This window comes from Lupinus angustifolius, chromosome LG20 (assembly GCF_001865875.1).
Source record: "Lupinus angustifolius cultivar Tanjil chromosome LG20, LupAngTanjil_v1.0, whole genome shotgun sequence".
Taxonomy (NCBI): Eukaryota; Viridiplantae; Streptophyta; class Magnoliopsida; order Fabales; family Fabaceae; genus Lupinus; species Lupinus angustifolius.
The window spans coordinates 3,189,035-3,216,633 of record NC_032028.1 but is presented as its reverse complement, the minus strand read 5'-3'; the positions used below and the strand labels follow the sequence as shown (position 1 = coordinate 3,216,633).

The 27,599-nt window shown below is 32.8% G+C and overlaps 3 protein-coding genes and 1 long non-coding RNA gene across 5 annotated transcripts; 2 read left to right on the top strand and 2 right to left on the bottom strand.

Annotated features, from left to right (window-relative positions):
- Window positions 1,912-8,675, top strand: LOC109336444 (cysteine--tRNA ligase 2, cytoplasmic-like). Its single transcript, XM_019573047.1, has 10 exons — window positions 1,912-2,200; window positions 3,275-3,338; window positions 5,147-5,308; window positions 6,152-6,322; window positions 6,401-6,682; window positions 6,780-6,905; window positions 7,306-7,527; window positions 7,637-7,753; window positions 7,857-7,940; window positions 8,046-8,675. Exons 1-10 carry the CDS (start codon window positions 2,028-2,030, stop codon window positions 8,370-8,372), a joined length of 1,728 nt encoding a protein of 575 aa, XP_019428592.1. The 5' UTR covers window positions 1,912-2,027; the 3' UTR covers window positions 8,373-8,675.
- Window positions 13,208-25,361, top strand: LOC109336587. The gene is made up of 3 exons (XR_002106366.1): window positions 13,208-13,219; window positions 19,543-19,548; window positions 25,275-25,361. It is a non-coding gene; the product is annotated as an uncharacterized LOC109336587 (long non-coding RNA).
- LOC109336586 (zinc finger protein 6-like) lies at window positions 13,218-14,189 on the bottom strand. The gene has a single exon (XM_019573273.1). The coding sequence runs from the start codon at window positions 14,038-14,040 to the stop codon at window positions 13,267-13,269; it is 774 nt and encodes a 257-aa protein (XP_019428818.1). The 5' UTR covers window positions 14,041-14,189; the 3' UTR covers window positions 13,218-13,266.
- LOC109336585 (chaperone protein dnaJ 15-like) lies at window positions 21,143-26,762 on the bottom strand. Of its 2 annotated transcripts, XM_019573272.1 has the most exons (12): window positions 26,720-26,762; window positions 26,329-26,492; window positions 25,369-25,492; window positions 24,696-24,778; window positions 24,507-24,618; window positions 24,316-24,420; window positions 24,150-24,200; window positions 23,370-23,459; window positions 23,176-23,284; window positions 22,921-23,069; window positions 22,789-22,842; window positions 21,143-21,647 (listed from the first exon to the last, which is right to left on the bottom strand). In XM_019573272.1, exons 2-12 carry the CDS (start codon window positions 26,451-26,453, stop codon window positions 21,426-21,428), a joined length of 1,224 nt encoding a protein of 407 aa, XP_019428817.1. In that variant the 5' UTR covers window positions 26,454-26,492; window positions 26,720-26,762; the 3' UTR covers window positions 21,143-21,425. The 2 variants fall into 2 exon arrangements, with proteins under 2 accessions (XP_019428817.1, XP_019428816.1); XM_019573271.1 differs by lacking the exon at window positions 26,720-26,762 and having other exon boundaries at window positions 26,329-26,693.

Here is a 27,599-nt window from a genome sequence, read left to right as displayed (position 1 = left end):
AAGTAGATTTGGAAGGATGGATACAATGAGTATGACCCGGGAGCACATACTTTATACCATAAAGTGTGTCACTTTATGTGCTACTATTTGTGATTGGTTGAAAAAATATATTTAAATTAAAATTTTAATAGTTAATTATTTTTCTAACCAATCACAAGTAGTGGTACATAGAGTGACACATTGTTTTGAGACAACAGATGTATACTCGTATCACCTATGAATCTTTTACATTAAGCAACCCGATTTGCCTATAAAATTTTTCATTGTGAATATTGGCATGTTTAATTCTAAGCGGGTAATATCACATTTATTAGATTTTTTGAGTATTTCCAATGATGGGTGGTTATTGGGGTGAATATTGATGGGAGTTACATGGAGAATCCTAATCCAACATAATATGGTAGTAGTTTTTTTGTAGAAACATAATATGGTAGTTTGATGTGTGAATTTAGTGAAATTTCATTCTAGTGAATATTTATGCCAAACTTATTGCTATCTTCTTTTGCTTGAGGCTTGTTCGGGAGAATAGGTTACATTTTGTTGAATGTAGATGTGATTGTTTGGAGGTGATTATTTGTATTTAGGGCACACATTTCATGTATCACAAAATATGCAACCATGATTGTTAACAACATCAAAGTTGTAGTTTTAAGGGAGTGGTATGTCACGTTTGTTCACACTCTTAGAGAAGAAATCTAATATAAGGATGAATGATATAAATCAATAAGAATATGAAAATGAACAACACATAAGGACCAAGGGCGATGTTTAATGGTAAGAAAATGAGTTTTAATTACTAGTTTTATTCCTTTGACTGCTTATTTACGTTAATATACACTACTAAATCATTAATTACTTTAATATCACATGAGTTTGAGTAAAAGTACTCAAACATATTTTCTTAATACACACAGAAATCATTTCTATTTATATTCCTATATTATACTACCTATCTATAGATGTGTGTAATTAGAAATAAATGTGATATATTTTAAACAAAAAAAACAACGATGAGTGTTATTAAGGTAACAAAAAATATAGTATATTATGGAAAGAAATATAAATAGTATAAGATTTAATATCTTCATTATTTTTGATTCGTTATTTTTAATATCTTATTGAATATTGGCTAAAATAAAAAAGAAGATGAAAAGATTTTCTTGAGTCAAACAAAAAAAAGAAGTGGCTAAAGATCATATTGAAGAAATGGATAATTTCTAATCAAGTAAAAAGAAGTGGCTATGGTGAAACCAACATTAATGTTCTTTCCCCTTTAACCACATAATCTTCAAGATCTTTGGCTATAAATAGGTGTGCTCCATGCCATTATAAAAGACACCAAATACTTATCTTAATGCATATTCTCTCTCCTTGTTCTAATTGTGTGAGAAATACTTGACTGAAATTGAAATTGAGTGTACTTAGATTTTGGGAAGTGAGTGAAACACTTGTAGTTATTTTTTATCATAGTGGAAAAATCCTTATTGCTCTTCAGCTGTAGACGTAGGCAAATTGCCGAACCATATTAAATTCGCGGTGTTATTTTCTCTATTATATTTTCTCCATAAGTCTTCCGCTCCAACAGTTCTAAGAATGTATTGTTTTAATCAGTCTTATATTATATTGTAATGAACTGTATATAATAAAGATGTATTGACTTTATTATAAAATATATTTTTGATGATGGATTTTAGACCTCAATGTTTTCTATTTTATAGCTTTGAAGCTCAATATATTTTTTCCTACCTTAAAAATCCAGTTTGAAACTCTTTTATGTTTGAAATACATCTAGTTACGATTTGACTTGAACTTTGCAGTTAACAAATCCTAATTTTCAATTGGAATTAATTCCTTTAAAGTCAAAAAACCTTAAATATTGTTTTAAATATAAATAAATAAACTTCTAAAATACTTTTTATTCCATAGACCGGGTTATAAAACAAGAACACGGTTTTGAGAATTGGTAATAACGCGTAAATCTGCGGCAGAGAACAGTGACAGAAGCAGAATCAGGTTTGCGTGTGGCAATGGCGGAAGAGCAAAGTGAGTTGAAGATTTACAACTCAATGACTAATGAGAAAGAGATCTTCAAACCCAAAGAACCAGGCAAAGTTTCCATGTATGTCTGTGGAGTCACCGCTTACGATTATAGCCATCTCGGTCACGCTCGTGCCGCTGTTTCTTTCGATATACTTTTCAGGTAAATGGGTCTAATTCCATTCTACTGTTATCAAATTTTGAATATTTTGGTGGAATCCCAATTGGGTTTTTCCTTTATTTTATTTTATTTATTGCTAAATTTGTCTTTGGCAGTTTTAGAGTGAGCATGATTGTTGTTCAATGTTCATGACTTTGTCAGTTTCTGATAGAAGATTTTTTCACTTGATTATGTTGAACTTTTTATACTTGTGCCACTGAAACCGTTAAAAGATGTTGTCCCTGTTACATTTCATTTTATGGGCAACTATTGTAGCTTTTGGTTGACATGACGTGGGTAGAATATGAGTGAAGAGAACATAGAACAGACTATTATATCCGCTCTCTAAAAACTACTCACTGTAAATCATAATTGTAAATCGTTACGGGGCACACTAAACACTGCTATGGTATGGTAAACCTTAATAGGGGAAATCACTGCCTCACATCAATGATACCTTTCAGAATTTTATTCACTTTCCTTAACTGGCTTTCTACAATGCTTTACATGTTTTGAAAAATGTCAATTGGACCTTTTTTGGTCAAAAAAATGATTAGGTCATTGTTTAAGTTTTTATTATCATTTTGACTAATTTTATATATTGCTTGGAAGATTTAGCTATACCGTCTAAATGTATTACATGTTGTGGTGATTTCAAGACAAATGACAAGGTAATCACCACATGTGGAAGTTCGTTGCTGAAAGTAAATTTTGTGCTGATGAAATTAGGAATGTCACAGCAGTTTTAATTGTCAATATAAGGTTATAAAGTTTCCCTTGTAATACTTTTTTCTCGCACTGCTGTCTATGTCAAGCTTAAGTTGAGTTTGTTGCCTCTCATTGGTAAGTACAACTATAAAAATTAATGCATGGATTGGGCTTAGTTCATTCCTTGCCAAACGTACTCTTATTTTGCAATTAATTTAAGAGAGAACAGGTCTGTTGAGAATGTCTTTGTTTTCTGATTTTTCCTTGATGCAGGTATTGTCCTGCTTATTTATATGTAATTTGCAACTCCAGATAAAGATTGAGACTTAACATTGAGTTTGTACCTGTGTTTAACATGAAAACTCGCAGGTACCTTAAACACTCCGGGTATGAGGTAACATATGTGCGGAATTTCACTGATGTTGATGACAAGGTGAGGAAAAAATTTGTCTTGCCTGCTGGCACAGTTGCTACTTGCTAGCATAGTATAGAACTTCATCTTTCTCAAATTTTGTTTCTACATCCTTATCCCTTCCACGTGATTATAGTTCCTCAATCCTTCTAATTTATGTTCCTCTCGACCAGTGATTGATATAAGATTGCAATATGAAGTTAAAAGGATATATGCTAACATGCTAACAAAGGGAAAAAAGAAGGTGATTGTTTGATAAGTGAAATTACAATCGTTTAATGGACCAGGTGTAGTATTGTCTCCAAGCTGAGTAAAATATATACGGCTATGCCGCTATAGCCATATTGGTTGAATGCTTCAAATATCTTTTGGATCATATTAAGGTATTTTATATTTATATAGTACTGTATTGCCAATGTTTATGAATATATTGTCAATTATGTGTGTATGCTCAAGTTTGGGTCAATATATGGCAGTTCTGTCTCTAATAAATGTTGTAACATTTTCTAATGATCCTTCCTACTTATGGTCAGTTTGAAATAAGAGTAAAAATGGGGGGTGAAAAGTTCATGGATCAGTTTTATTTGTAAAGCTGTATTAAAAGTTGTCCATCTTTTCACCCCATTTGAGCCCCCATATGGCCATATCAAACTGTCCTCAATGTGTAAGAAATGCATATCATGTGTTGGATAACATAAAACCATTGGTGTGCCTTCACCCAATAGCTTAAGCTTTTGGAACGATTGTTTCTTGACATGGTGTCAGAGCCTCTATGACCACGTGGTTAGGAGTTTGATCCTTGTCATCTCCATTCTTCTAAATAATAAAAAAGAAGTTAAATTTCAACATAAGGAATAGGTGGGCCTGTGCATAGGCGACAGTTCAAGTCCAAGGGCTATTGTGTGAGGGGGTGTTAGATAATATAAAATCATTCCCATGCCATCACCCAACATCTTAAGATTTTGGGACAGTTTGTTCTTAACAATATGATAAGAGTACTCTTAGTGTTTCGAAATTGTCAGGACTTGATGTTCTAGAAAGCCAATGCAGCACTTACTGGGATAAAAAAGATAGATAGCTAGTAAAGAGTTGTTATGTGTAAAATCTTTATTCTAATGAACCCGATCTGGTGTTCTATGACATTAGGATTGGTTGGTAAAAGAGATTGAATGTCTGATAGAGGATGTGTTTTGCAAGATTTCTAATTGTTATGTACCCTTTTCCTTTGTTTTGTATTATCTTCTATCGGAACGTTTTAGGTTGTATTCAGAAATATATTTATATCCAGTCTCTTATTAACTTCTATTTGAGGGCAAGCCTCGGCTCAATAGTATGATTGATTGCCTTGTGACCCGAAGGTCATGAGTTCAAATCTTTGAAACAACCTCTTCTTTTGCGAGGGTAAGGTTACGTACATCTACCCTCCCCAGACTCTACTAGGTGGGAGCCCTTGCACTGAGCTGCCTAGTCTTTTTATTAACTAGAACTCTGCCTTATGTGGTTTTAAAGTAGGTCATTCACCATTTGATGTACATCCTCTGCCTGCTATACGAATTTAGTGTTTGGGGGCATCACCCTTTGAGATAAGTGATAATAGTTCAGAGACCTGTCTTTATGTTGGTTTTTCTTTAATGTTGGTCTGTCTTTGTTGTTGCTATTATTTCTTCTTAATACATGACATAATTGAACCTCAATGTTGTAAATTTCACCACTTTCATTTTTCCTACAAAACATACCCCTTGATTCCTTTAGCCCGTGTCATTTTGCAAGAGTTCATTATCTGGCTATTCAATGCTGATTAGAGGCTGCTAAAACTTGAATTGTTGCAGATAATTAAGCGGGCAAATGAGACTGGTGAAGATCCTTTTAAGTTAAGCAACCGTTTTTGTGATGAATATGACCTTGATATGGCTTATCTCCAATGTGAGAGACCTTCTCGGGAGCCTCGTGTTTCTGCGCACATTGATGAGATAAAGGACATGATAATTCAGGTTTACCTTTGCTATTAATATTGCTGTCTTTTACTCTAGTTTAAAATGTATAAGGGGATTTGCTGCAATAAAAGCATTTCTTTTTGCATTACTTTTGTTTCAATGGCATTCAAATGTCTGGACAGTTTTACATTTTTTAGGTATCAACATGTGTTTTTATGTAAGTGCATGTGGAAATTATGTATTGACTTGACAGTTAAGTTGAAATATCAACATATTTTCTTGTTTCTTTTGTAAGGTGATCTGGATACTCTAGCTATGTTGTGTACTTCATTTAAAAAAGATTAGAAAGTACTCACTCTTGCTCATGGTTCTAACCTCTAATGAGGAATAAATTTGAATATTCTGTCCTTCTACACAGGGTCACCTATCCCCAATTATTTTTTGAACTTTTTTGTCTTCCATCAAGTAAGTGATTCCTTCTTCAATCATCAAGCAGTTTATATGCTATTATGATATTTTTAGCTCTTTAACGTGGGAATAAAGAGACTGATTGAGCTGGTATTAAAAAATCAAAGCAAAAAGGAAAAATATCAAGTGTTTCAAAATTATAGTAGTATAGAGGTATAACGATGCAATATCCAAGTGAAACAGCAAAGAAGTTGCAAAATGTGATAAACATAGCTGTCTGATGTATCATATTTGATAGGAAACACACATTTAGGTTGCATGTTGTTTTCTTTAATTGATATGGCCTTGAGGCATGAAAGCATAAATAAAATTTGATTTGGTTGTGGTAAGTTTGCCGTTAGTTGTAAGGATTTGGTTGTGGTAAGTTTGCCGTTAGTTGTAAGGATTTGGTTGATGATCTAAAAGAAATTTAATCATTAATTTACCATGCAGATAATCAACAATGGCTATGCATACGAAGTTGATGGTGATGTTTTCTATGCTGTTGAAAAATTCCCAAATTATGGCATGCTGTCTGGACAAAGGCTAGAACATAACAGAGCAGGGGAGCGAGTTGCTGTTGACTCAAGAAAGCGCCACCCTGCTGATTTTGCGTTGTGGAAGGTGTTAAAATCCATACCAGTTATTTTAAAACATCTTTAGTAACATTTTGGAATCTCTCTTATTCCTTAATTATTGCAGGCGGCTAAACCTGGTGAGCCCTACTGGGACAGTCCTTGGGGTCCTGGAAGACCCGGGTGGCACATTGAGTGCAGTGCAATGAGTGCTTGTTATTTAACTCATAAGTTTGATATTCATGGTGGTGGAATTGATTTAATCTTTCCTCATCATGAAAATGAGATTGCTCAGAGCTGGGCTGTGGACAAAGAGAGCAATATCAGTTATTGGTTGCATAATGGGCACGTCACTAATAATAATGAGAAGATGTCAAAGTCCTTAGGCAATTTTTTCACTATTCGCCAGGTTATTAGTTTTAAATATTGAAGTTTTTACATCGTAGAAGTCTCTTACAGGATGAGCTGTGCACATCTTTCATGAGATTTTGTTTCCCTTTTTACAGATCCTTGTGCGTTACCATCCGCTTGCATTGAGACACTTTTTGATTAGTGCCCATTATAGATCTCCATTAAATTACTCAGTCTCACAGCTGGAGAGTTCTTCTGATGCTATTTATTATATATTTCAGGTAAACAATCCATAAATAGTCTGTATCTGAAATTATGAATTGTTGCTTAGAGTTGATGGATGAGCTCATCTCGAGGTTGAACAGCTTTTTCAACATGTAATTTGAAATTGTGTACATTTGGGATTGCGTTCCTAGAGATGTCACATGTTTTTGTGAATCCTTTAAATCATTGTCTCTGTTTTGGTGGCAATCTTGTTTAATATGATTCTGACATCCTGTTGTTGGCGGTTTATGCAATTCTGCTATGATGGGAATCTATTGACATTAAGTATTAAAGCTCCAGATACCTATGTCCAACTTAATAGATTTCATTACCCAAGTCAAATTGCTCAAAAACTGGTTATATTTACTTTTGTTATGTCCTTAATTATGAGAAGGATTTTGTTCTTTTGGTTGTTAGACTCTTCAAGATTGTAAAGATACTTTATCATCACTTCAACAAGAGAGCACTGAGGAAAATAAAAAGGTGCCTCAAGTGGAAGAGGCTGCCAAGGAATGCATTAAGAAGATGCGTATTGAGTTTCAAACCAAAATGTCAGATGACTTACAAACACCTGTAATAATAACTGGTTCACTCCAAGAGGCCTTGAAATATATCAACAATTCTTTGAAGAAGCTGAAGGTATGTATTTGAAACCAGTTTCCTGTATTGTATGGCTCGATTCCGTATCCCTTTCCCTGTATCTGAGATTTGCCAGTAATTTATGGAATCTATTTTGGCTGCCTTCCAGAAAAAGATGCAGAAAAGGGCACAGTTGCAATTGATTCAATCACTAATTGAAGTTGAGAAAGAAATTGGAAAAGTTCTGGATGTACTAGGATTTTTGTCCTCTAAATCCTATGTCAAGGTGAACATTTTTTTAGAATGCACTTGCTTGTCTGCTAAGTATAACCTATTTATAGCTATTCATTTGAAAGCTGAAGTGAGAATAAATGTTATTTGTTCATCAGATTCAATCACGAATTGACACTGAGAAAGATATTGGAAAAGTTCTGGATTTAGTTGGATCATTGCCCTCTAACTCCTACGCGGAGGTGAAGCATTTTATTCGAATGCACTTGCCTGTCTGCTATGTATAATCTATAGATAGCTATTAATTTCGAACCCTGACGTCAAAAAAATTGTTATTTGTTCACCAGATTCTGCAGGAGTTGAAAGACATGGCATTGAAGAGAGCAGGTTTGGCCGAGGATGAAGTACTAAGTCTGATAGAAGAAAGAACTCAAGCAAGGAATAATAAGGATTTTCCCAAGAGTGATAAGATTAGGACTGATTTAACTGCTAAAGGCATAGCACTTATGGATGTGGGCACTGAAACAATTTGGAGACCATGCATCCCAAGTGAACCAATTGTAGTAGAAGTTGTACAGAAGGCACCTATAGTAGTTGAAGAAAAACAGTCAACACCTCCAGTGAATCAAAAAGTGGAGGGAGAAGGGAATGGGCCAAATACTGCATCATCATGAAGGTGGATCAATATCCCTCCATGTAGCTACGGTTGATACAGAACTATTAGTAATTTATGAATACTGTGACATTAGAAGGCTTCATTTGTATAACAGTTACAGGCTATAAGACTAAGTTCTTTGGTGTGTAGGACGTGCAACATTTCGCATTTTCCCTCTTTTGGACCCTTAGATTATATGAACAGAGCCTCATACATATATGGTTTTTTTAGAGTGGAGTTATTTAAACATCAAGTTCTGAATATCACATTTAACAGTGTATACATTTATTTCTATCTCTAATGTACTTTTATCTTATCTGGATACATGGATCTTGGAATACATTAAAGAGTGGTTTCTGTTTTGATGTTGAAGCAATTTTACTCTTTTTTTAAACTCTTGCTATATATTATACAAGAGCTCAGGCAATGTTCTCAAGTCTAGATTATTATCTCATTTGGGTTGCTACTGTTGAATGCTAGGATGATCTCTAGCTGCCTTAGTAGTAGAACCAAATGTAGGTAGGGTGAGAGATAAGGAAAGAGAAATTGGGATTTAGGTGATATTATCTCATAAGAGTTGTCTATTTTTTTATTCTTCACCAACTTTAGGTGATTTGGTATTATTAGTTGGGAATGAAAAGATCAACAAGTTCTAGGACATATTCCATTAACAGAGTTTCCTCATCTCACTTTTCTGTTGCATCGAATCTCTACTGTATATTATGATAATATTTAGTTGGAGTATGCCATTAATGTCTTACATCTAATGTTTACATCTTTTTTCAACCGTGCATTTCAGACTTTAGGACCATCCTAATTCATAAAACCCACGAGGTACGATGTTAGTGGTGGTGTGAGTTACATATTTCTGGTTCGTTATTTGTCCTACAACTAGTAACCCTTGCATATTAAAATGATGTTAACGTAGTACTAATCAATCAAGCTACCTCTCTTTTCAGAGAACAATTTTGGGCCCCATGTTTATCTATTCATGGAAAATAAAAACCACTAGAGAATGCAAATAAACGAGGGACCTAGATCAGAAACCTAAAAACAACTTTTTCAGAAAATCACTTTGATATGCACCACAAGCGTTTGTCTCCAACATGACTATAGGACCTTTTGGAACCATAGAAAATAGAAAAGATCAAAGTGCAAAAAGTTCTGTTGCTTACTTCCTCAGAAGTATGCATACCAAGTCTTAAGAATATCTCCACTTTTAGCAACACTTATCTATCCTTTATTCTTCATTTCTCTTCGAAAATAGTAGAAAAAAATTAATCAGATAGAAAATCCAAGTTATGCAGCATGATACTTTAAAATAACTGTCAAATCAAATCCGAATTATTATCGTGTATATCATGTTATATCGGAATCTTTTAATTCGTGGCTTTAAGCCATGCTTTCCCATAAGTCATTATCCATAATTCATACATAAAAGTGTGATCTCTGATATTAAGGAAGTTCTTTATACCTTGCATCTTCCTTGCCGTTTCCTAACCCACAATCTTAAAATAGTAACATTGGTGGATGTTGCATGATGCATTGATTGCAGATAAAAATAATATAAATGAATACTGAATGACATATTAATTATGTATAAAAAGATGTATATTCGAAGAAGATCTTTCTTCCTGACTTTAACAAGGTTTTGATGAAGACACCAACATCACCAAAAAGAAAAAGAAGAAAATGAAGATTACTTATGAAGACTAAGAAGATTAAAGCTTCAAGACAATTAATCTAAGTCTAAATAGATATTTCTATCATATACTCTTTAATATACCAAAGTAGTAATGCTCAAAATATTTTAAGACTGAGATTGCAACTAAGAGGGAGTGAATTAGTTGACTCGAAATTATGAGCACTTTTTCTGCAAAATGAAGAGTTAAAGTGCACCAGATAATATTGCAGTATGTTGCTGACCATGTAATAGATTTATACATATTCAATATATTTTGTACATCATTCATTCTAAAATAAAAATAATATAATGTGTATGAAACTACATAAAACCTACCAATGTATTAATTGTAGGAACAAAGCAAATTGAGTCTTGTTAGGAAGAAGAAATGAAATTTAGAGTTTTCTCTTTCAGAATAATATCCTTTTCGGTGGTGAAGGAGTAAAAGTTATAACTAATACACGCTAGGAAACATAGCAATCTAACTTTATTTAAAGTACAAGACAAGGTGAGAACAGGAATTGGGTTTTTCTGTGTTTATTTAAAGTACAAGACAAGGTGTGATGCGTCCCTTAAAAAGAAACAAAGACTTCACTTTTCTATCCAACTGTAGTTGTTAACAACTTGAAAATTCTATATGTAATTGGCTTGTTAAACATGTCAAAACTTAATCATGTCTCTAATTGGATTATGGTGATTTAATTTAGAAGCGAAAGGATGGTTCAACTTGCTTCCTGCTGGATGAACTACAAGTTTGAACCAGTCCAGATAAAGTCATAGAATTATATCTATTATTCTAGCAAGTTTTCAAATATATCATCATGTTTCTTCCCTAAATCAAATCAAAACTACCAATAAGTTTCATGCAATCAAAATAAGAGAAAGGTAAAACTGAAAGTTTGAAATATTCATATTCAACAATAACCTTCCTTGTGGAAACCAACTCCATCTGTTTCCAACTACTATATATAAAACCCACGTATGGGTTAAGGTAGGAAGATAATATCTAGCCTTTAATTGAAGAGGCAAATCTTTCTTTGGGTTGGACATGTCTGTATCAAGGATTTTACTATGATGGGTGCAAAAGCACCAACCATGTTTAAAATAATCCCATTAAATATATTTAACTTTTGAGCTTAAATTCATCATGTCATTGCCGGATTAATCCGATTCTTTTGTTAAGAAAATATCTTATATATTTATTTTTTTCACTTTGAATTATTACTTCGGAGTATTATATTTATATATAGTCAAGAAAATATACAACAAATAAAAAAAGAAAGAAAACAAACACAATGAAGCTATGGTACCTCGTCAAACTTTGACTAATCTACCCAGAAAGCTCCCTTAATTATCAAGAGTACAACTGTGTAACAAGTATTACCATTTTCTTCAAAAACTTAAGCTTTTAATTTGTGGGCATTTATCCTCAATCCTATGGTGAGATTAGTAAATTCGTTTGAAAAAATACATTCATAATCGTGTCATTGCTGAATTGTAGTCATTACAGTGTGACTGACACTAATGTACTTTTGCAAACATCGTTTAATCATAGATTGAAAGACTAACAATGAATGTAGGTACAAGAAAATTGCGAAGGATGCAGATATATATCATGAGTAGTTACGTTTTTTAATGAATAAGGGAAGTTGAGTTTTGGATGTTGATCAGAATAGGATAGGTTTCAACCGTTTCATGACAAGCGCTTATAAAGTATTTAAATATTATGTACAAAATTGGAACTTCATGCTTTTATGAAATATAAGTTGAATTTTTATCAATGTAAGGTAACCTTTTCTCAATTGTGCTTGGGATGTGTATCCCTTGTACTCACTATTTTTAATACATTTGCTGATAACAAAAACTGACCCAACCTTCAATTAAATGTTATCGAATAAATGGTAAATAATATACTCACTATATATAAATCTTTATGGTGTCAATGTATCGATATCATTATAGGATACTAATATATAACAAGCAATAAGCAATTATTATGTTCAACCGTTGGAATGCTTCATGTTCAAATTTCACCCCAACTAAATATGCTACTTCCAAAGAGTCTTGTGACCTTGTCATGTGAAAACAAATTTTGTACTATTAAGTAGATAAAATTCGAGCAGAAAATCTGAAGCAAACACCATAATATATTCACATTGATTGTACTTTCTGCATGTGTCCTACATGTCTAAACATTGTTGGTTTTGATATAGTGAGCCGTGTCTTCCCCGTCTGAGAGCATCTTTATTACACAGTTGCACTAGATGAATAATAAATATATTTAAAATATTAATATCTTTTTATATCGTTGTACTTGTACATGAGATGAAACATTAATTGAATCAAAATGTTCACGCCGTGATACATTTCCATCTAAAACATAAAATGGAAGTTTTAATTTTGTGGTTGTTTGCCCACCAAAGTTAATGCCTAATTTCGACTTAATATGAACAAATTGAAAAACCTCTCCCTTTTAGATAAGGTTTTATGCATTTATTCTCTCGTTCCTCACATAATAAGAACCCGTTTAACATATAAATAAATTGCAAAGTCAAATATGTGTTTTTAGTAGGGTATTATGAATTTAAAGTTTACAAACTTTTATGTATCATTAATTAATCGGACTTATAAAATTTTCATGCAACAATTGCATAGCCAAGCAACCTTTTGTACGCCTAAAAAAATGTCGCCCTCTTAAATAAAAAATTTCGTGCAACAATGGTGTAGTTTGTATTTGCCAAGCTATGCATTGCTGAAAAAAGTAAAAATATCCTTCCAATATGTATACGGTTAAATGGACCACAAGTTACTTAATGAAATAAATGTACGCACCTACTGAAAACTATATAACAATAACTTAGAACGATGTCATGTACAAATTTTGGAAGATGGTGAGGAAAGGTACTAGCAAATTAGTACTTGTGGAGTTGTGGTCAATAAGCAAATTTTGCAACGTGTAATAGTGAAATCATCATTTCCTTAATAAAAATAATAAAAGAAATAAGTGTGAAAATGTACAAGATGTGAAACTTCACATGGCTTAATCTCAAGCCAAAGCCAACCATCATATCATCACGAGCGACAAAAATCATATTTGATAAACGGTGTCTCATTCCCTATTCCGAACTAATTAAAATGTTATATTTTGCTTTCAAATATTTTTTTTACTCATGTGACAATATGTGATTAGTCATAGACAAAAAATGAGACACCTTTGAAAATAAGTGATTTATATTCCATTAGGCCCAGCAGGGGCAAGGCTAAGGTGCAAGTCCAAGCCCAATGCATCATCAAAATTGGGCCCACTATCTCCGTTTGAGAACCTACTCAAAGAGGACCCTTCATTTCCACCACGGTGGGCCCTAGCCTGCACCTGCGACCCCATCGTTGACAATGCGGATGACGAATCACCTACAGCGCCACCATAGGGGAAAACCCCTATACCCGCAGATTTTGCACTATTACAACAACCACTATAATTACCGTAACTATTATTGTTACTCCTGCTACTAATGGTTTTGCTGTGCGCCGACGGGAACACACAACCGTGTGATACTGACACGTGGAAGGGAGGAGGAGCGGCACGTGGCGGCATGTAAACCCAAGAGGGCGTACCCGGCGGGATCATTACGGATCCTGGCGACGGAGCGAGGAGGTGTGGCGGAGGGGCGAAGGCGGAGATGATGGGGTTCCGGATGAAGGCGTTTCTTGAGGCTTGTAACTGAGCACGCTTGAGTTGTTGACGCTCTTTCTTGTGAGCGTTTTGGTGACCACCAAGTGCTTGTGAATTTGAGAACTCTCTACAACAGTACTGACACTCGTATTTCCGTTCACTGGAGGAGGAGGAAGGAGGAGAGGTTGAAGTTGAAGTGGTTTTTGGAGTTGTTGCATCTTCATGGAGCACCTCGTCTTCGAGGGTTTCTTCTTGGACGTTGAATCCGAAGAGCTTGAGGCGCGTTTGGGAAGTGGGGAATGTGGTTTTAGAATGGCATGGGTTCTCCATCGGAGTTTGGTTATTTAAGGAGACTACAAGTGTTTTATACTAATAAGGAGATGTGTAGGTTTTGCATGTCTTTGTCTCTATTTATACAAATTAGGATTCACTGGGTTTTCACATGAGAATTATTACTATTATTATTGTATAAAAATGAGTAATAGTGAAAAGAGAAGATTTGCACATATGCTATTGAGAATAAAGTGTGTGAAAATAAGGATGAGGAACACATATTCCATTTATGTGTAGAGGCAATTAAAAAATATTTTTCAAAAAAAAGAAATTAATATTTTAAAATTGTTTTGTGAAATTGGATTGGTTAGAGATATAAATATAGGAAAATTCTGGGTAGAATATTCATCAATAAAAGTATGTGAAGACAACCTTAGAAGACTCATAAAGGACGGAAGAGAGGGGATGATGATCTGTTGTCTCGAACCTTATCCCAATCATGTCCCTAACTCATCACAATGAAATAAAATTGATAAATTAATGAATATTTAATTTTTTTTAACTGACGTGACATAATATAATTAGTTTGAGACAGAGTTTAGAACAGCAAATTCTTGTCCTGGACAAATATTGTTGGACATTGTCTCTTCACAATTTTGAGGGTTTTGCTAACTAGTGTTATGCTTATGAGTAATATTTTAATTAACTTAAAATGCTTGAGAGCCACAACTATATATCATTAATTCTCTTGTCAACTTCACACATTTCTGACTGGTGTACATGCGATGCACTAGACATAGCATTATGCATCAAGTATACACAACCAGAAGAAAAGGTAGCTAGTTTGGAGGACAGCCTATATATCTCATGTCCAACCAATAGATGTGTGTTGATTGGGTGAATATTATGTATCAGCATCATAGCCATTAAATAGGCAAAGCAAGTACTCGTTCAAAATTTAATAACCAGTTGGATCCATTCATTTTCTCATCCCAACCCATCAAAATTGATTTATTTGAATGTCCAACTTAGGAGTAGAGGGAAAGGTCATTGGAATCTCTATCCGATCAGGTGGTAGAAACTTAAATTACATACTATTTAATCTTACATTACCTATATTATTGTACATTACCTATATTATTGAACTTATAATGATTTAAATACTTGTTAAATTATTTTTATTATTGTCAATTGATTTTGAAGAGAACTATTAAAACACTCCTCATAGTAGGCCATACTTCATTCATACTATATATATGTGCCAAAGTTTAAGAATAAGATGTAATTTTGAATTGAGTAATTATATATTTAATTTAATATATGAAGAAGTAGTAGTAGATTTCATTTTCTAACACACACTGACATCTTTTTAACGCCACATGTAGTTATTGGAAGTTACATTATAAATACAATTATGTAAAAATAATAATAATATACATGCACATAAGTTTAGTGTTGAATTGAGCGTCTAGTCAAAACAAAAAATATTGAATTGAGTGTTCTGATAAATAATGTGAAATAATTTTCCATTAGGATGGAGAAATACGTGACGTTTATGTAGTCATTGCTTTCACTCTTTTCATGCATTTGAACTTGGCGTAAGATGGCCAATCATAAGTTTAGCAGATTGTTTTATCAACTGATAAACATTTTCTGAAGCATGATTTAACTCCACTTAAACCTCATCTCATTCCAGAACATGTACAACTAACCTCTCATTAATGCTAATGGTACCCAATAATTTTGACTTCAATGCATTTTTTGTCTTTTAATTTTTGACTTGGTAAACTTCTTTCTGAACGAATCTGGTTCCAATTTTTTTATTCTGCAATGTTAGACTGTTATTCCTTTTATCAAGTTTTTGTCTAAAAACTTATGAAAAGAATATATGTGTGGCTAACAGCAGTACAGTTGTATCATCACTTTCGGTAGTTTTTGGAAGAGACTAACATTGCATGGTTAAGAGTTTGAAGATCAAAACTACTGCTAAAAAAAAGCTAGAGAACGAGCTTAAAATATGAGTAAAATTTAAGGGAAATAAGCCTTTAATTTTTCTGACATTAGATTATAAGGATAACATTAACTCACGAAACAAATGCTCCATTTGAAATCAAAAGTTCTTTCCCTTGGTTACTAGGACTTTTGCAATATCGTATTATTTCATTTAAATTTTTTATTACAAATAATTCAAATTTTTATCAGATAATCTGCATAATAATAAATTGAATATATATATATACATTTTAAGATATATTTAATTCCTTATTTATACCTTTTATGTATTTAAAAAGAATATTAAGATAGTTACACACATTAGATGTAAATATGAACAAAATAACATTTATAAGAATTATGCACTCTTCATTTCTCATTCTTTGAACATAAAGGTTTAATTAACGTCCTTAGCTCTTTGAACTAATTTTGGGTTTAATTAAGTATAACGTGCACCATTCTTAAAAAAAATATTTTTTAGAAACTGTAACAAAATTATATTTTCTTATTTTAGCCTTACTGGACTCCCAAGTACTATATTAGATGAATGTCAAATACTCCATATTTAAGAGCAATACAAGTTGTGGAAGGGAAAATCACATACCAGAATATAGGCTTGTTTCTACAAACAAAAACAAAAAAACTCAATGAAGCACGTGAAGCTCATGTCCCTGTACCCCCACCCTGGCAACTGCTGATTCCAACTACTTTGCATCTGATACAAAGATGGCAAATTCCATCTTGCATGCCCCAAAATTACATAATTCAACTTTTACGGCATCTCATTCTTTATATTATTAAAAGTTATATTTCTCTATTTTTTCTAAAGTATTTGTGAATTTTAACTCTTTTATTTGAGCTAGACTCCATTAATGGAGAGGTCTACTCCTTTTATTTACATCAATTTTGCATGGGCTTGATAAAAAAACACAATAAAAAGGACCCCTCACAAACCAAAACAGACATCTCTATGGTCAAGGATTTGCTATCCCAAATCCTGTCTATCAATAATATTATGACACATTAGTTAAAAAAAAATTAAATATTCATAACTTTATTAATTTTGTTTCATTGTGATTAGTCAAGGGACATGGTTAAGGACAACAAATAAAATGAGTTTATTTAGCAGGTAAAAACAACAGTACTTCAATTAACAAATAAAATTAAAAACTTATAAACATGCAGAAAAAGTTTAACACGACTTCTTATAAATATAGTATATTTTCTCATCCATCATCCAGTATTTCATAGTACGATAGCATCTAAGATCTTAAGCTACAAAATACATATGACATTCAGATTTAACACCGTCCCACTAGTCACATCTGCATGGCCCACATTTCAACATCATATTCACTCTCATATCTAATCTTAGATACGCATGTTTCACATTATTCTAACTTCTTCATGCCACCACTTACCATGATGGCAATTTCGTGAATAAAGTCTTTATTTTTCCTCAACTATTTTCAGAATAATAGACACCTTAAGTCATTATAGCCTTCAGAGTTGGATGGTCTAGAAGGGAATTTTAATGTCAGGTTAACTTATGACATGGAGGGTTTGGATCCCCACCATTTACTGATTTACGTGTTGTTGATGATGATGAATTATTGTTTATGATGTTTGCGTGATTGACGTTGAAATCTATATGTCTATATTGGTTTTCTACCTTTAACAGAGATCTTAGCGAATCTTACTAACTACTAGGGTTAGAGCATTTTGGAGGCTTGAAATCTCCCACTTAAAAAGCATAATCAATCATAATCATAATTGCTTGTACAAATATTTATCAAACAAACATGAAAGTGAAAAAAGTAAAGCATTCTTTAATTCTAAAGTCTTCCTCACAACTCCTAATATGACCCACTATGTCCCCTCTTTCTCGTGAGTGTTGTATTCAAACTACCTCTCCTAATTAGTCAAAATTCTCATCTACTCACTTATATAGCATTTTATTTGAAATTGTAAGTAGTTTATGTTGTGACTTATTATTTTGGTATTGCTATTTTATTCTTTGAATTTTTTTTGCCTATATAATAATTTATTTTGAGTTACTCATATTTAAGTTGGGTCAGTTTTTCCATTAATAAAAATTTCACTCATTAATGGAGTGATTTATTCTTCTAAAAAATTAAACATTACCTAGTTTGAAAATGGTTAGAATATGAACTCAAGGTTTTGTTCCTATGGTGGTGTAGGGTGATAACACAAGTGAAACTGCTGTACATATATCTGATTGATTCCACAATGTTTTAAGAAACTTAGGTAGGTGTCAACCACATTGGGAACACATATGCACTGCTTGTTGCTCACTTGAACACTTATAACTATAGCCTAATTGTTTAGCCATGGTGAGATAATCATTTTTTGTGTCTCATTTATGTCTCAACTCAATTAAAAAGTATCACATAATTAAAAAGAAAAATCATAAAAATAAAATATATATTTTTTATATTACTTGGTGAAATGTAGTTAATTTAATTTATTTGATGGAACTTGTTGTAATTTGTACCATCAATTTGTGATAAACAACTTCTGGAGGGCATTAGACATGCTTTCTTTTGTTGTTGTAATTGAAGTGACATCGCTGATTATCATTTAAGATCACCCGAATCGTGATTATGGCCCACCAATTTTGCTTAGATTAAGTAAAAACCAATGAATGATAAATCACAATATTTAATGAGAGATTATTAAGTGACAAGATCCTATTATATTAGAACCCCAATTAACTTTCTAATCATCTTTGTTTCTTTTTGCAACCATTACTTTGTAAGCATCCAAAAAGGATAAAAAGATAACCCCAACGTGACTTAGTTTTCAAGTTGAAATCCTTTCTAATAGATATGTTCAAAGAACATTTAAAGCACTCACCAAACGACGTGGGTATGACTCAATTAGCCCTACATGTATTCTAAGTGACATTACCTACTATGTTTTAAAATTAATTTATATTTACAATATTTAAATAAATAGATTCTTAGATGTTATGTGGGGTGGAGTTTGTATATTAAGTCATGTACTATGCCCCAATCTATATTTCTCTCTCATGATAATGCAACTAACTAAACAATTACTACATATAATATAATCCAAAGCTAAGCCTAGAATGAAAAGTAGAGAATGTCCATGTTTATTTTGTGACAGAAGAAAAACATCTTGAAAATCAGATCCCTTATGCGTCATTTATATGTTATTACTAAAAATTGATAAGTCGTTGGTCTGATATTGTAAGATTCTATTAGATTTTCAGAAGTAAACAATATTTGTTAAAAAATATAGTTACATAATTGAAAAATAATTAATTCTTTACCTATAAAATGAAGAAGTATCATTAGTTGTAACAAAAAAAATTGTCAGGAAAAAATTATTTTTATTTAATACTCGTTTTACAATTTAAGACAACATTAATTATACTTTTACACATTATACATTAATATGAAAGATGAACAATTTTTTAAATAGTTTGATTAATAAACTAGGACAACACTTAGAAAAGAGACAAACTCAGCTAGAGAATATTTGGAAGTTCTTATGAATTTAGTTAACAACACTCAGAATTAGTTTTTTGTTAACAATGCTCATTCTTAAACCTAGATTCCCATTTTGTACATTAGCAAGATGATCTTGCTTTCCCTTTGTTTTTTATGACAACAAAGTCGATTTCCCCCGTGTTTTAGTATTATTTATTGGAAACATATGTGACAACATTCATTTTTATGGAAGTTCTGTCTTTTTAGTGAAGACAAATTTTGGTTTAGATTATTATTAAAATAGAAGACTTGATCAATGAAGTCAATAAAATAATAATAACTTAGACGAGGGAGACTTCAAACGGTGTTCCAATCTTGCCCATCTTCAAATTATTTTCACTTATATGATGCAAAATCTTGTTATACACAATCCAGCTTTATAAAGCTATTATTGGCCTAACAAAAATAAACAAATTATAATTATTTGACACAAACGTAAGAGTCTATCAATGCTAGCTGATCAAACCACTAAGTGAGCAATTCTATCAGGTGAGAAAGAAATGGTGCACACAATCTAAGATATAAGATGATAGAATAATAAGCACTTGATCAATTTAGAAATTATAATAAGCTGAAGTATATCGATAGAGCAGTAATTTTATAAAATATTTATGCAATAAAACATATTTAATTTTTAAAACTAACGTTATGTACTGGCATTATAGACAACAAGTAGAGAAAAACGTATAAATAATTTGTTTAGATTGTCTCTTGGGAAAGTTCAAATATACGAAAGTAATGGCCTAACTGATTAAATAAGGCTGATTAGATTCACCACAAGTCAAGATAAGCATGTTTATCTTTTGTACAAATATAACGCAAAAAATTGAATAATTTTTTTAAAATGTTTGTCCAATAAATAAGTAATGATAATTTTAATTTAATAATAATTTTAGTTTTTTATTCCCTGATAAAGATATTTTGTTAGCAAAAGTGCAAAGCCCTTTTCTCAACACTGAAATAGAATTCCAATTTATTTATGTTATAACTTTTCTACACTCAAGTTCTCAACACATGCCTTGTGTTGAAAGTTCAAATCAATATGTAGAAACATATGGCTAATTATTGAGGCCATATGTTGGGTAGGAATTGTAGGAGAAAAATATGGTTAAACCAATGCACGAGAGTAAGTAATAAAGCAATCTTAATCAGTGGACTGGGATTGAAATTTATTACTAGCATTCTAGCAAGTTACTGTATTTGTTGCTGGATAGCGACTTTGAACAAGTCTCGAGCTTTCTTAAGAGCCTAATATTAAGACCAATAGCCATTTTTTAAGGAAACCAATTGCCAATTTAGGGTTTCTATGGCGGGTAAAGATAAAATATAGTTTGTGACATTTTGGTGTGGTAACAATATCTTGTTGCCATATCCTATATCATGTTCACATAATATATTTTCTAATTCATGGAGAAATTGGGTTAGAAATTAGCAGAATAAGATTTGCAATAAAAGCACAACTTTATGCTCCCATGTGTAATCCACTGAAGATATTGTCATGTAACAGTTGCACAAAGCTGTATGCACCCCATTGAAAATTCTATAAGCCACTCTCACAAACAACTAATTCTATTATCTTATATTTCACTTTGTTGGATGAAGTTGGCATCATAGATGATAAATAGCAATGATGAACAGAACTGTTACAACAAAGAATATTACAATTACAGTTATCAAAACTATATATGTCCACAGTTTTACATGGGAATTGGATGACAAAAAATTGAAAACAGGTAGACATATGCCTTTGACTTTGAGTGTAATACTAATGAATAGACTAACAAACCAGTTTACAACCTTGGTGGTGTAACCAAGCAAAGAAGGAAAATATTCCAGACATACAATGCCTAAGGGAGGATGCTAAGTTTGATGCCATGACTTTAATTGATAGAGACCAGCAAAATCAAGTGAAATTTAAGTCAACTTCTTATCAGAACCCTTAAGATTGAGGTTAAACCATTTCTTTTTGCCTGATTTATCCTTTTCATCTGACCCTCCATCCTCAGGGCTCTCTTCACCAGAAATTTTGCTAGAACTTCCATTGCTTAAATTACTAGCACTCCCACTAATACTGGTTGACTTGACAATGGTGAAGGAAGAATGGATACCATCCCTTTGTTTCAGAAGCTCATCTACCTGGGTAGCAAATAAAAGATTCAACATAGTCACAAACATAAATTACATCTTGGGCCAAACAATAGTGTATGACCAAAAAAACAATCACAAACATAAAGTGTTTGATCTCAAACAATAAAACAATTGCAATCTCTAGAGGACATAAGTTTGAGTTTGTAGCATAACATGGAGAAAGCAAACAGAAAGAAAAGATTACTTAGAGTTTGTAGCATAACACGAAGAAAGCAAACAGAAGTTTGAGTTTGTAGCATAAGACGAAGAAAGGAAACAGAAAGAAAAGTTTATCTCCTAACTCCTAAGGTGTTAATAATTTCTCACTGCATTTATGAGTATCTATTAGTCAACCGGGTGAGTGACTCACTGTCAGAGAGTGATGGACAATTTAATTCTGACTACAGATATAAACAATTACTGGCCTGCATGCACAGCTGCACCCAAAGATCTTCATAAGCATTTAGGTCTTTAGGAATCTTGGTTCTTTAAGATGGCATTGCCGCCTCTATGACTAAGATGCCGAGTGTCCGACCCCATTCTTCTAATAAAGATTATATTTCCAGCCCAAGTTTTGAGTTGCATGTACTTCATGTACTTTATTCAAGCTTTAAGGCAACGACATCTTGTATGAAGGGAAGGGATGGAGATTTAAACCATTCTTGGGTCTACACCTAATATATTATTGATAAGAACCACAGGAGGTCAAAGGTCTTATAAACCCCACATTTGAATCCCATACTTCCAAAGACTCAAGTCCTATACCTTGCAAATTGATCCTAACAGCTATCTTTTAGGATAGTTGTTTCTATGACATTTCGTACATCATATTCACATAATAATCTACAATGAAGGCCAACCTAAGATGAGCAACTTATGACACAAGAACTAACTTATTTCCTTTTCCCCTTTTAAACCTATACATTTGTGATTGGCACAAATTATGGGCTCTGGTGATCTACTTTGGCCCGGCAAAGCAAGCAGGGATATGATGGTCCCAATTGATCAAGCCGCAACTGAGTGGAACGAATATGTTATTTTGTGAACTAGTTTTTAACTAAACTGTGGGCAGAATTAGTAGTAAACATAATGCAAATGTGTGGATTTCCAGATATGCACTTGTCCTGTAGCACATGTTGAAAGAACTTACAGACTGTTTTTCTTTTGTGTATCTGTCTGTCACTTCTTGATAGCGTGCCAATGCCTGAAAGTATTTGAAAAAATACACTGTAAGTGCCCCTGAGCAAGCTTTAAGCCACGATCAACAAAAGCCAACACAAACCTTTCTATATTCTGCTTCAAATTGGCGTAGCTCATTCCTCTTTCTTAAAATTTGAGCCTCAATGTCCATGAGCTTTTTGGTGGTATCTTCATGTGATTTTGCACATACTGCCTCAATTGTATAGCTAGCAGTCTTAAAGAAGTTATCCCCTAAACAATATCAACTTAAATCAGGTGTAAATGTAACTTAAGTAGTTTAGTTGAAAAAATAGCATACGCAAGCAAAAGGACAATACACTAAAATAAATTGCCAGACCATAAACAGCAAAGATATGAGTGCCAGGCTTCAGTTCAGCAACTTCACAAGGTTGAAGACCTTCCAACCTTTTAAAGAAAGACCCTTCAGGATCCTTGGCCATTGCTAACTGCACCACAGTACTAGAAATATACACCATTTTCCCAACATCCCACGACAAAGGAAAATAAACCTAATGAACATAATTTCCGTACCGCATTCACGGTTGAATCCATTCTGTACACTTGAAAATGTAAGAAATACATTCCTGCAGATGTCACCTTGCCAGTCTTCTCACTATCTTCCTGTATGAAAGACAGTTACATACAACATTAACTAAATACAAACCTATTTGTAATTTTCACAACTACTAATTCAATAAGTGACTAGTTGCAGTTTATGCAATGTACAAACCAATAAAAAATAGCATAAGAACAACTCAAATTGTGTAACTTAACATAATCCATACAAATGACTGGCTACAGGTTGAAGACCAAACAAAGCGAACTCTCCTAATGTTTGTGTTATGTGTTTACCTGACTTTTGAGCATAGCAGCCACTAACTGTACATAATCCAAATGCAAGACACCTTGCAAGCTTTATAACTATGGGGCCTTGATTTTTTCCGAATGAGAGACACGGGTACACAAGACCAAAGGCTTAATAGCCGCAACCATAGTAATGAAATTCCTTCTTTCATGCCACTACTTCTTTTCTAAATTCACACCCAGGGATTTTTTTTATGCTCAGTGACTAATTGCTATCACTATTATGCTACCAGGGAAAGGGGAAGAAAGATAGAGAAATTGAGCTATATTTCAATGGATAATACTTCCAATATCCAACATTCTAGAGACATAATCACAGTTGATGAAAGCACTAATATTTAATAATACCAAGTTCATAGTCATTTCAAATTGTTATCCATTTGTTTGGTAAAGCAACAAGTCAGTGGGGGGAAGTAAATGTAGAAGCACTAGAAGAACGAACATTACCTGTAATGCCAAACCATAGCCACCATTTGCATCGTGTTCAAAGTAGAGCAACTGAAAAAAAAGTCTTCAATGTTACAATCCAAATCCAATACATATAAACTGGAAGCACATTTGCAATAGGTGGACAAAGACACCAGAATTGTTATAATGAAGAAATCAGCAATACCTTGAATTTGCTTTGTGCAGTTGAAGTAGCTCTTATTACAATCCCTGACTCAGCTTGCAGCTCATTTATTGTCACACCAAAAAAATGAGCACACTGCTTCTCTACCTGAAAAAATTTGTGACTTAAGTAGAACAAATACACCACCATGAAGACTACTTTGTTGCTTCATTCATCATGAAGGAAGTAATAACCTTTCCAGTAACTGATGTTCCAATTGGAAGGGGTCTGACTGTAACAGTGCCATTCAGAGCTTCTTCGAGTACATTAGCTGAAATGGTAGTCTTGATAGGGACGCCCAGCTTGCTAAAACCAAGTGGGATAAGAAACAAAGCAAACATAAATAACTTCGAAAATAAAATGGTCGTGTACCACATTCACACCTGAATAAAGCTGCAAACATTGTGTTGACAGTCCCAAGATTAGATAAGTCAATTTCCATGTCCATGCTATCAGCATCAAGTGCCTGATATGTATTTGCACAATAGCTTAAAGATTACACATTGAAGGAGAACCATTCAATAAGAATAACACATTGACACTTAAGGAGTACAATACTGCTGAAACTTAAACTTTAAAGAATTGGCATGCCATAATAAAAAAGATAAACAAAACACTATATATGATTTCTTATAATAAGAGAAATATTATCAGATTATAGAAAAAATATACAATAGGATAAGACATCCTCACAGAAACAAGAAACAACTACAAACTAGGTGACAAAGGCATGCAACAAAGCATGTCTATCTTTCTAGTTTCTACATGTCTACCCAAGAAACACGACTAAGTAACCCATGTGTGAGCGCCAATGAGAAACCCAAAAGAGGAACCCTATCCCAAATGAAGTCAATAGATGAAAAAGTGACAGAAAATTATATATGAATTGATGGCAAAAATAATAATCTACCCAAAGAAATCAATACAGGAAAACAAAAAAAAATGTACATGAGTCCCACTAGCCTTTTCATTTTTATAATGTAGGAAGAATTGGAAAAGAACAGCAGAAAAAAGGAGAGAAAATAGAGGTTTGGATTCACATAGGAAGAAAGAGACCTCAAATCCTGCACTGTCATACTGCCTTCTCTTCTCTGGATCAGACAAGATAGTATAAGAGTATGCAACCTCCTTAAATAGTTCTGAAGCTTCAGGATTGTTAGCATTCTTGTCAGGGTGATACCTGTCAATCATATAAAGATATGTAAATAGGTCCAACATATGTCCATAATCATCATTTTCTAATGTCATTGCAAACCAGTTAAAAACTACACAAACTCATTGATTCTACATGACAAGAACATCTGTATATTGCTTAAACTAATTTGACCTCATTGGTACACCGATTCCCTTCATGGAGTTCTAACCTACGAAACATAGAGTCATAGACACTTAAAAATAGTTGCTTACGAACACATATCCCGATCGGATGCTGTCAGTCACTTTTACTGTATTTTACAGCTTTGTCCATTTACATTTTGAACTTCATATCATTATAGATGAAATTAAAATTAGACAAATGTTGACATGTTATCATGAACACACTATATTAACTCTATATTAAAACACAATTCCTCTGTTCTAACCTAAAACCGAGCTTTTATATTAACTCTATATTAATTTCATATTCCTAATCATAACGTTTTGTGTTCTACAATTTCTAAATTTGGCATATCCCTATTTCCATGTCATGCCATATCTGTATCATATATTCATATCTGCATTGTATCTGTGCTTTTCCTATTTTTTATCAACTAACAATGCTCACTACCTTCAAAGGTTCTTCAATTATTCTACCTCACTTAAGAATACTATGCCAATGTTTTACATATGATAAGAAATTCAGAGAAGCTCTCTACTGCATAAAAATAAACAAATAAAAAACTTCAAGAATCCAAACAAGATAGAGAAATAAGCATTTAATTGTAATTCCAAATGTAAATAATTAAAAAACAAAAAGACCTAGCCACAAGAAAGATTGAGAAAAAAATAGAATTGTGTGCAAAAGAAAAAAAGTACTTGAGAGCTAGCTTTCTGTAAGCGGTTTTGATTTCTTGATCGGTAGAGTCCCTTGTAACGGACAAAACCTCATAAGGATCACGTCGATTTGTTGGGGTAGATGGTCCTTCTATCTTCGAACCCATCCCCACAAACCACCCCCTCTTTCTCTTTCTCTCTATTTCAAAACACACTAGCTCAAATAAACCCAAAAAAATCAGCTTTTCGGTATCAGATATTATTTTGACATGTTATCCATCGCAATAAGAGATCAACACGCGAATCAAAGCTTCATTGGATCGGTCGTGGTTTCGCTTTCCTCTCGGGATGAGAAAAAGTGAGGTTGGGAAGATCTAATTCTAACGGGTGTGATTAGGTTTTGAATTTAGATGAATGAAGAGAAAGAAACTCCTTTGCCCCTTCGGACTCAGGTGAAGGTCGCGCTTCTGTAATAATGTTAAGATGTTTGTATGCGACCAATAAGAGACACTGTCCTTTTTCAATTATTATTAGTTCATTCAAAATATAGAATTAAAAAACTCGACGAAATTAATTAAGATATCTAATTATCCATGTCCATAAGAAATAAGCACTTAAGAAGGATAGATTGAAATAGTAAATAGTTAAACGATAAATGAAGCATTCATTTGAGCGTGAACAATACTGAGTGTTAGTAAAATTGTCCAATAATAAAATAAGAGAAAGATACATCACTATTCATTATTCATATTTAAACTTAATAAATAAATTGTGTTGGATTACTGATCATATAGAAATCTTTAAATAGTAAGTGCATAAAGATTATGCTAATAAAATAATATTGTAACACTCATTAAGTCATTGCACACATGAAGAGTATATATATACTAACAAAGTAGTAGTCCAGTTGTAAAAGGTTCCACCGGAACGTTAGAAAAACAAAAAATTTAATGATTCGATTAATAAGAATAACACTTATTAGAAGAGGTAGTCACGTATTAGGAAATATAAAACTTCTTACCTATAGCATGAGCTGATACCCTTAATAATACCAAAATACATATCAAGAGTATAAAAATAAAAATATTAGACTCGTGTACACGCAAAATATGTTATTATTTATGTAACAATAATTTATATATATATATATATTAATTATTAAAATATATATAAATTTTAAAACTTGTTGTTTGTAAATATATTTTGTGTGAATTAAGTGTAGTTTTGACAATACGAGAAAAATGAATGCATATTATTTACTTGATTAAGTTATTCGTCTTATCTTAACTATTATGTTCTAGTTATTACAAAAA

What these genes read in the sequence shown, in the direction of transcription:
- LOC109336444 (XM_019573047.1), top strand. Translation starts at nt 2,028, where the DNA reads ATGGCGGAAGAGCAAAGTGAGTTGAAGATTTACAACTCAATGACTAAT. An exon ending in TCTTTCGATATACTTTTCAG is followed by an intron (nt 2,201 to 3,274) that starts GTAAATGGGTCT and finishes GAAAACTCGCAG; the next exon opens with GTACCTTAAACACTCCGGGT. An exon ending in CTATTTATTATATATTTCAG is followed by an intron (nt 6,906 to 7,305) that starts GTAAACAATCCA and finishes TTTGGTTGTTAG; the next exon opens with ACTCTTCAAGATTGTAAAGA.
- LOC109336586 (XM_019573273.1), bottom strand. Translation starts at nt 14,040, where the DNA reads ATGGAGAACCCATGCCATTCTAAAACCACATTCCCCACTTCCCAAACG.
- LOC109336585 (XM_019573272.1), bottom strand. Translation starts at nt 26,453, where the DNA reads ATGGGTTCGAAGATAGAAGGACCATCTACCCCAACAAATCGACGTGAT. An exon ending in TGGATTCAACCGTGAATGCG is followed by an intron (nt 23,285 to 23,369) that starts GTACGGAAATTA and finishes ACTGTGGTGCAG; the next exon opens with TTAGCAATGGCCAAGGATCC. An exon ending in ACACAAAAGAAAAACAGTCT is followed by an intron (nt 21,648 to 22,788) that starts GTAAGTTCTTTC and finishes TTTGCTACCCAG; the next exon opens with GTAGATGAGCTTCTGAAACA.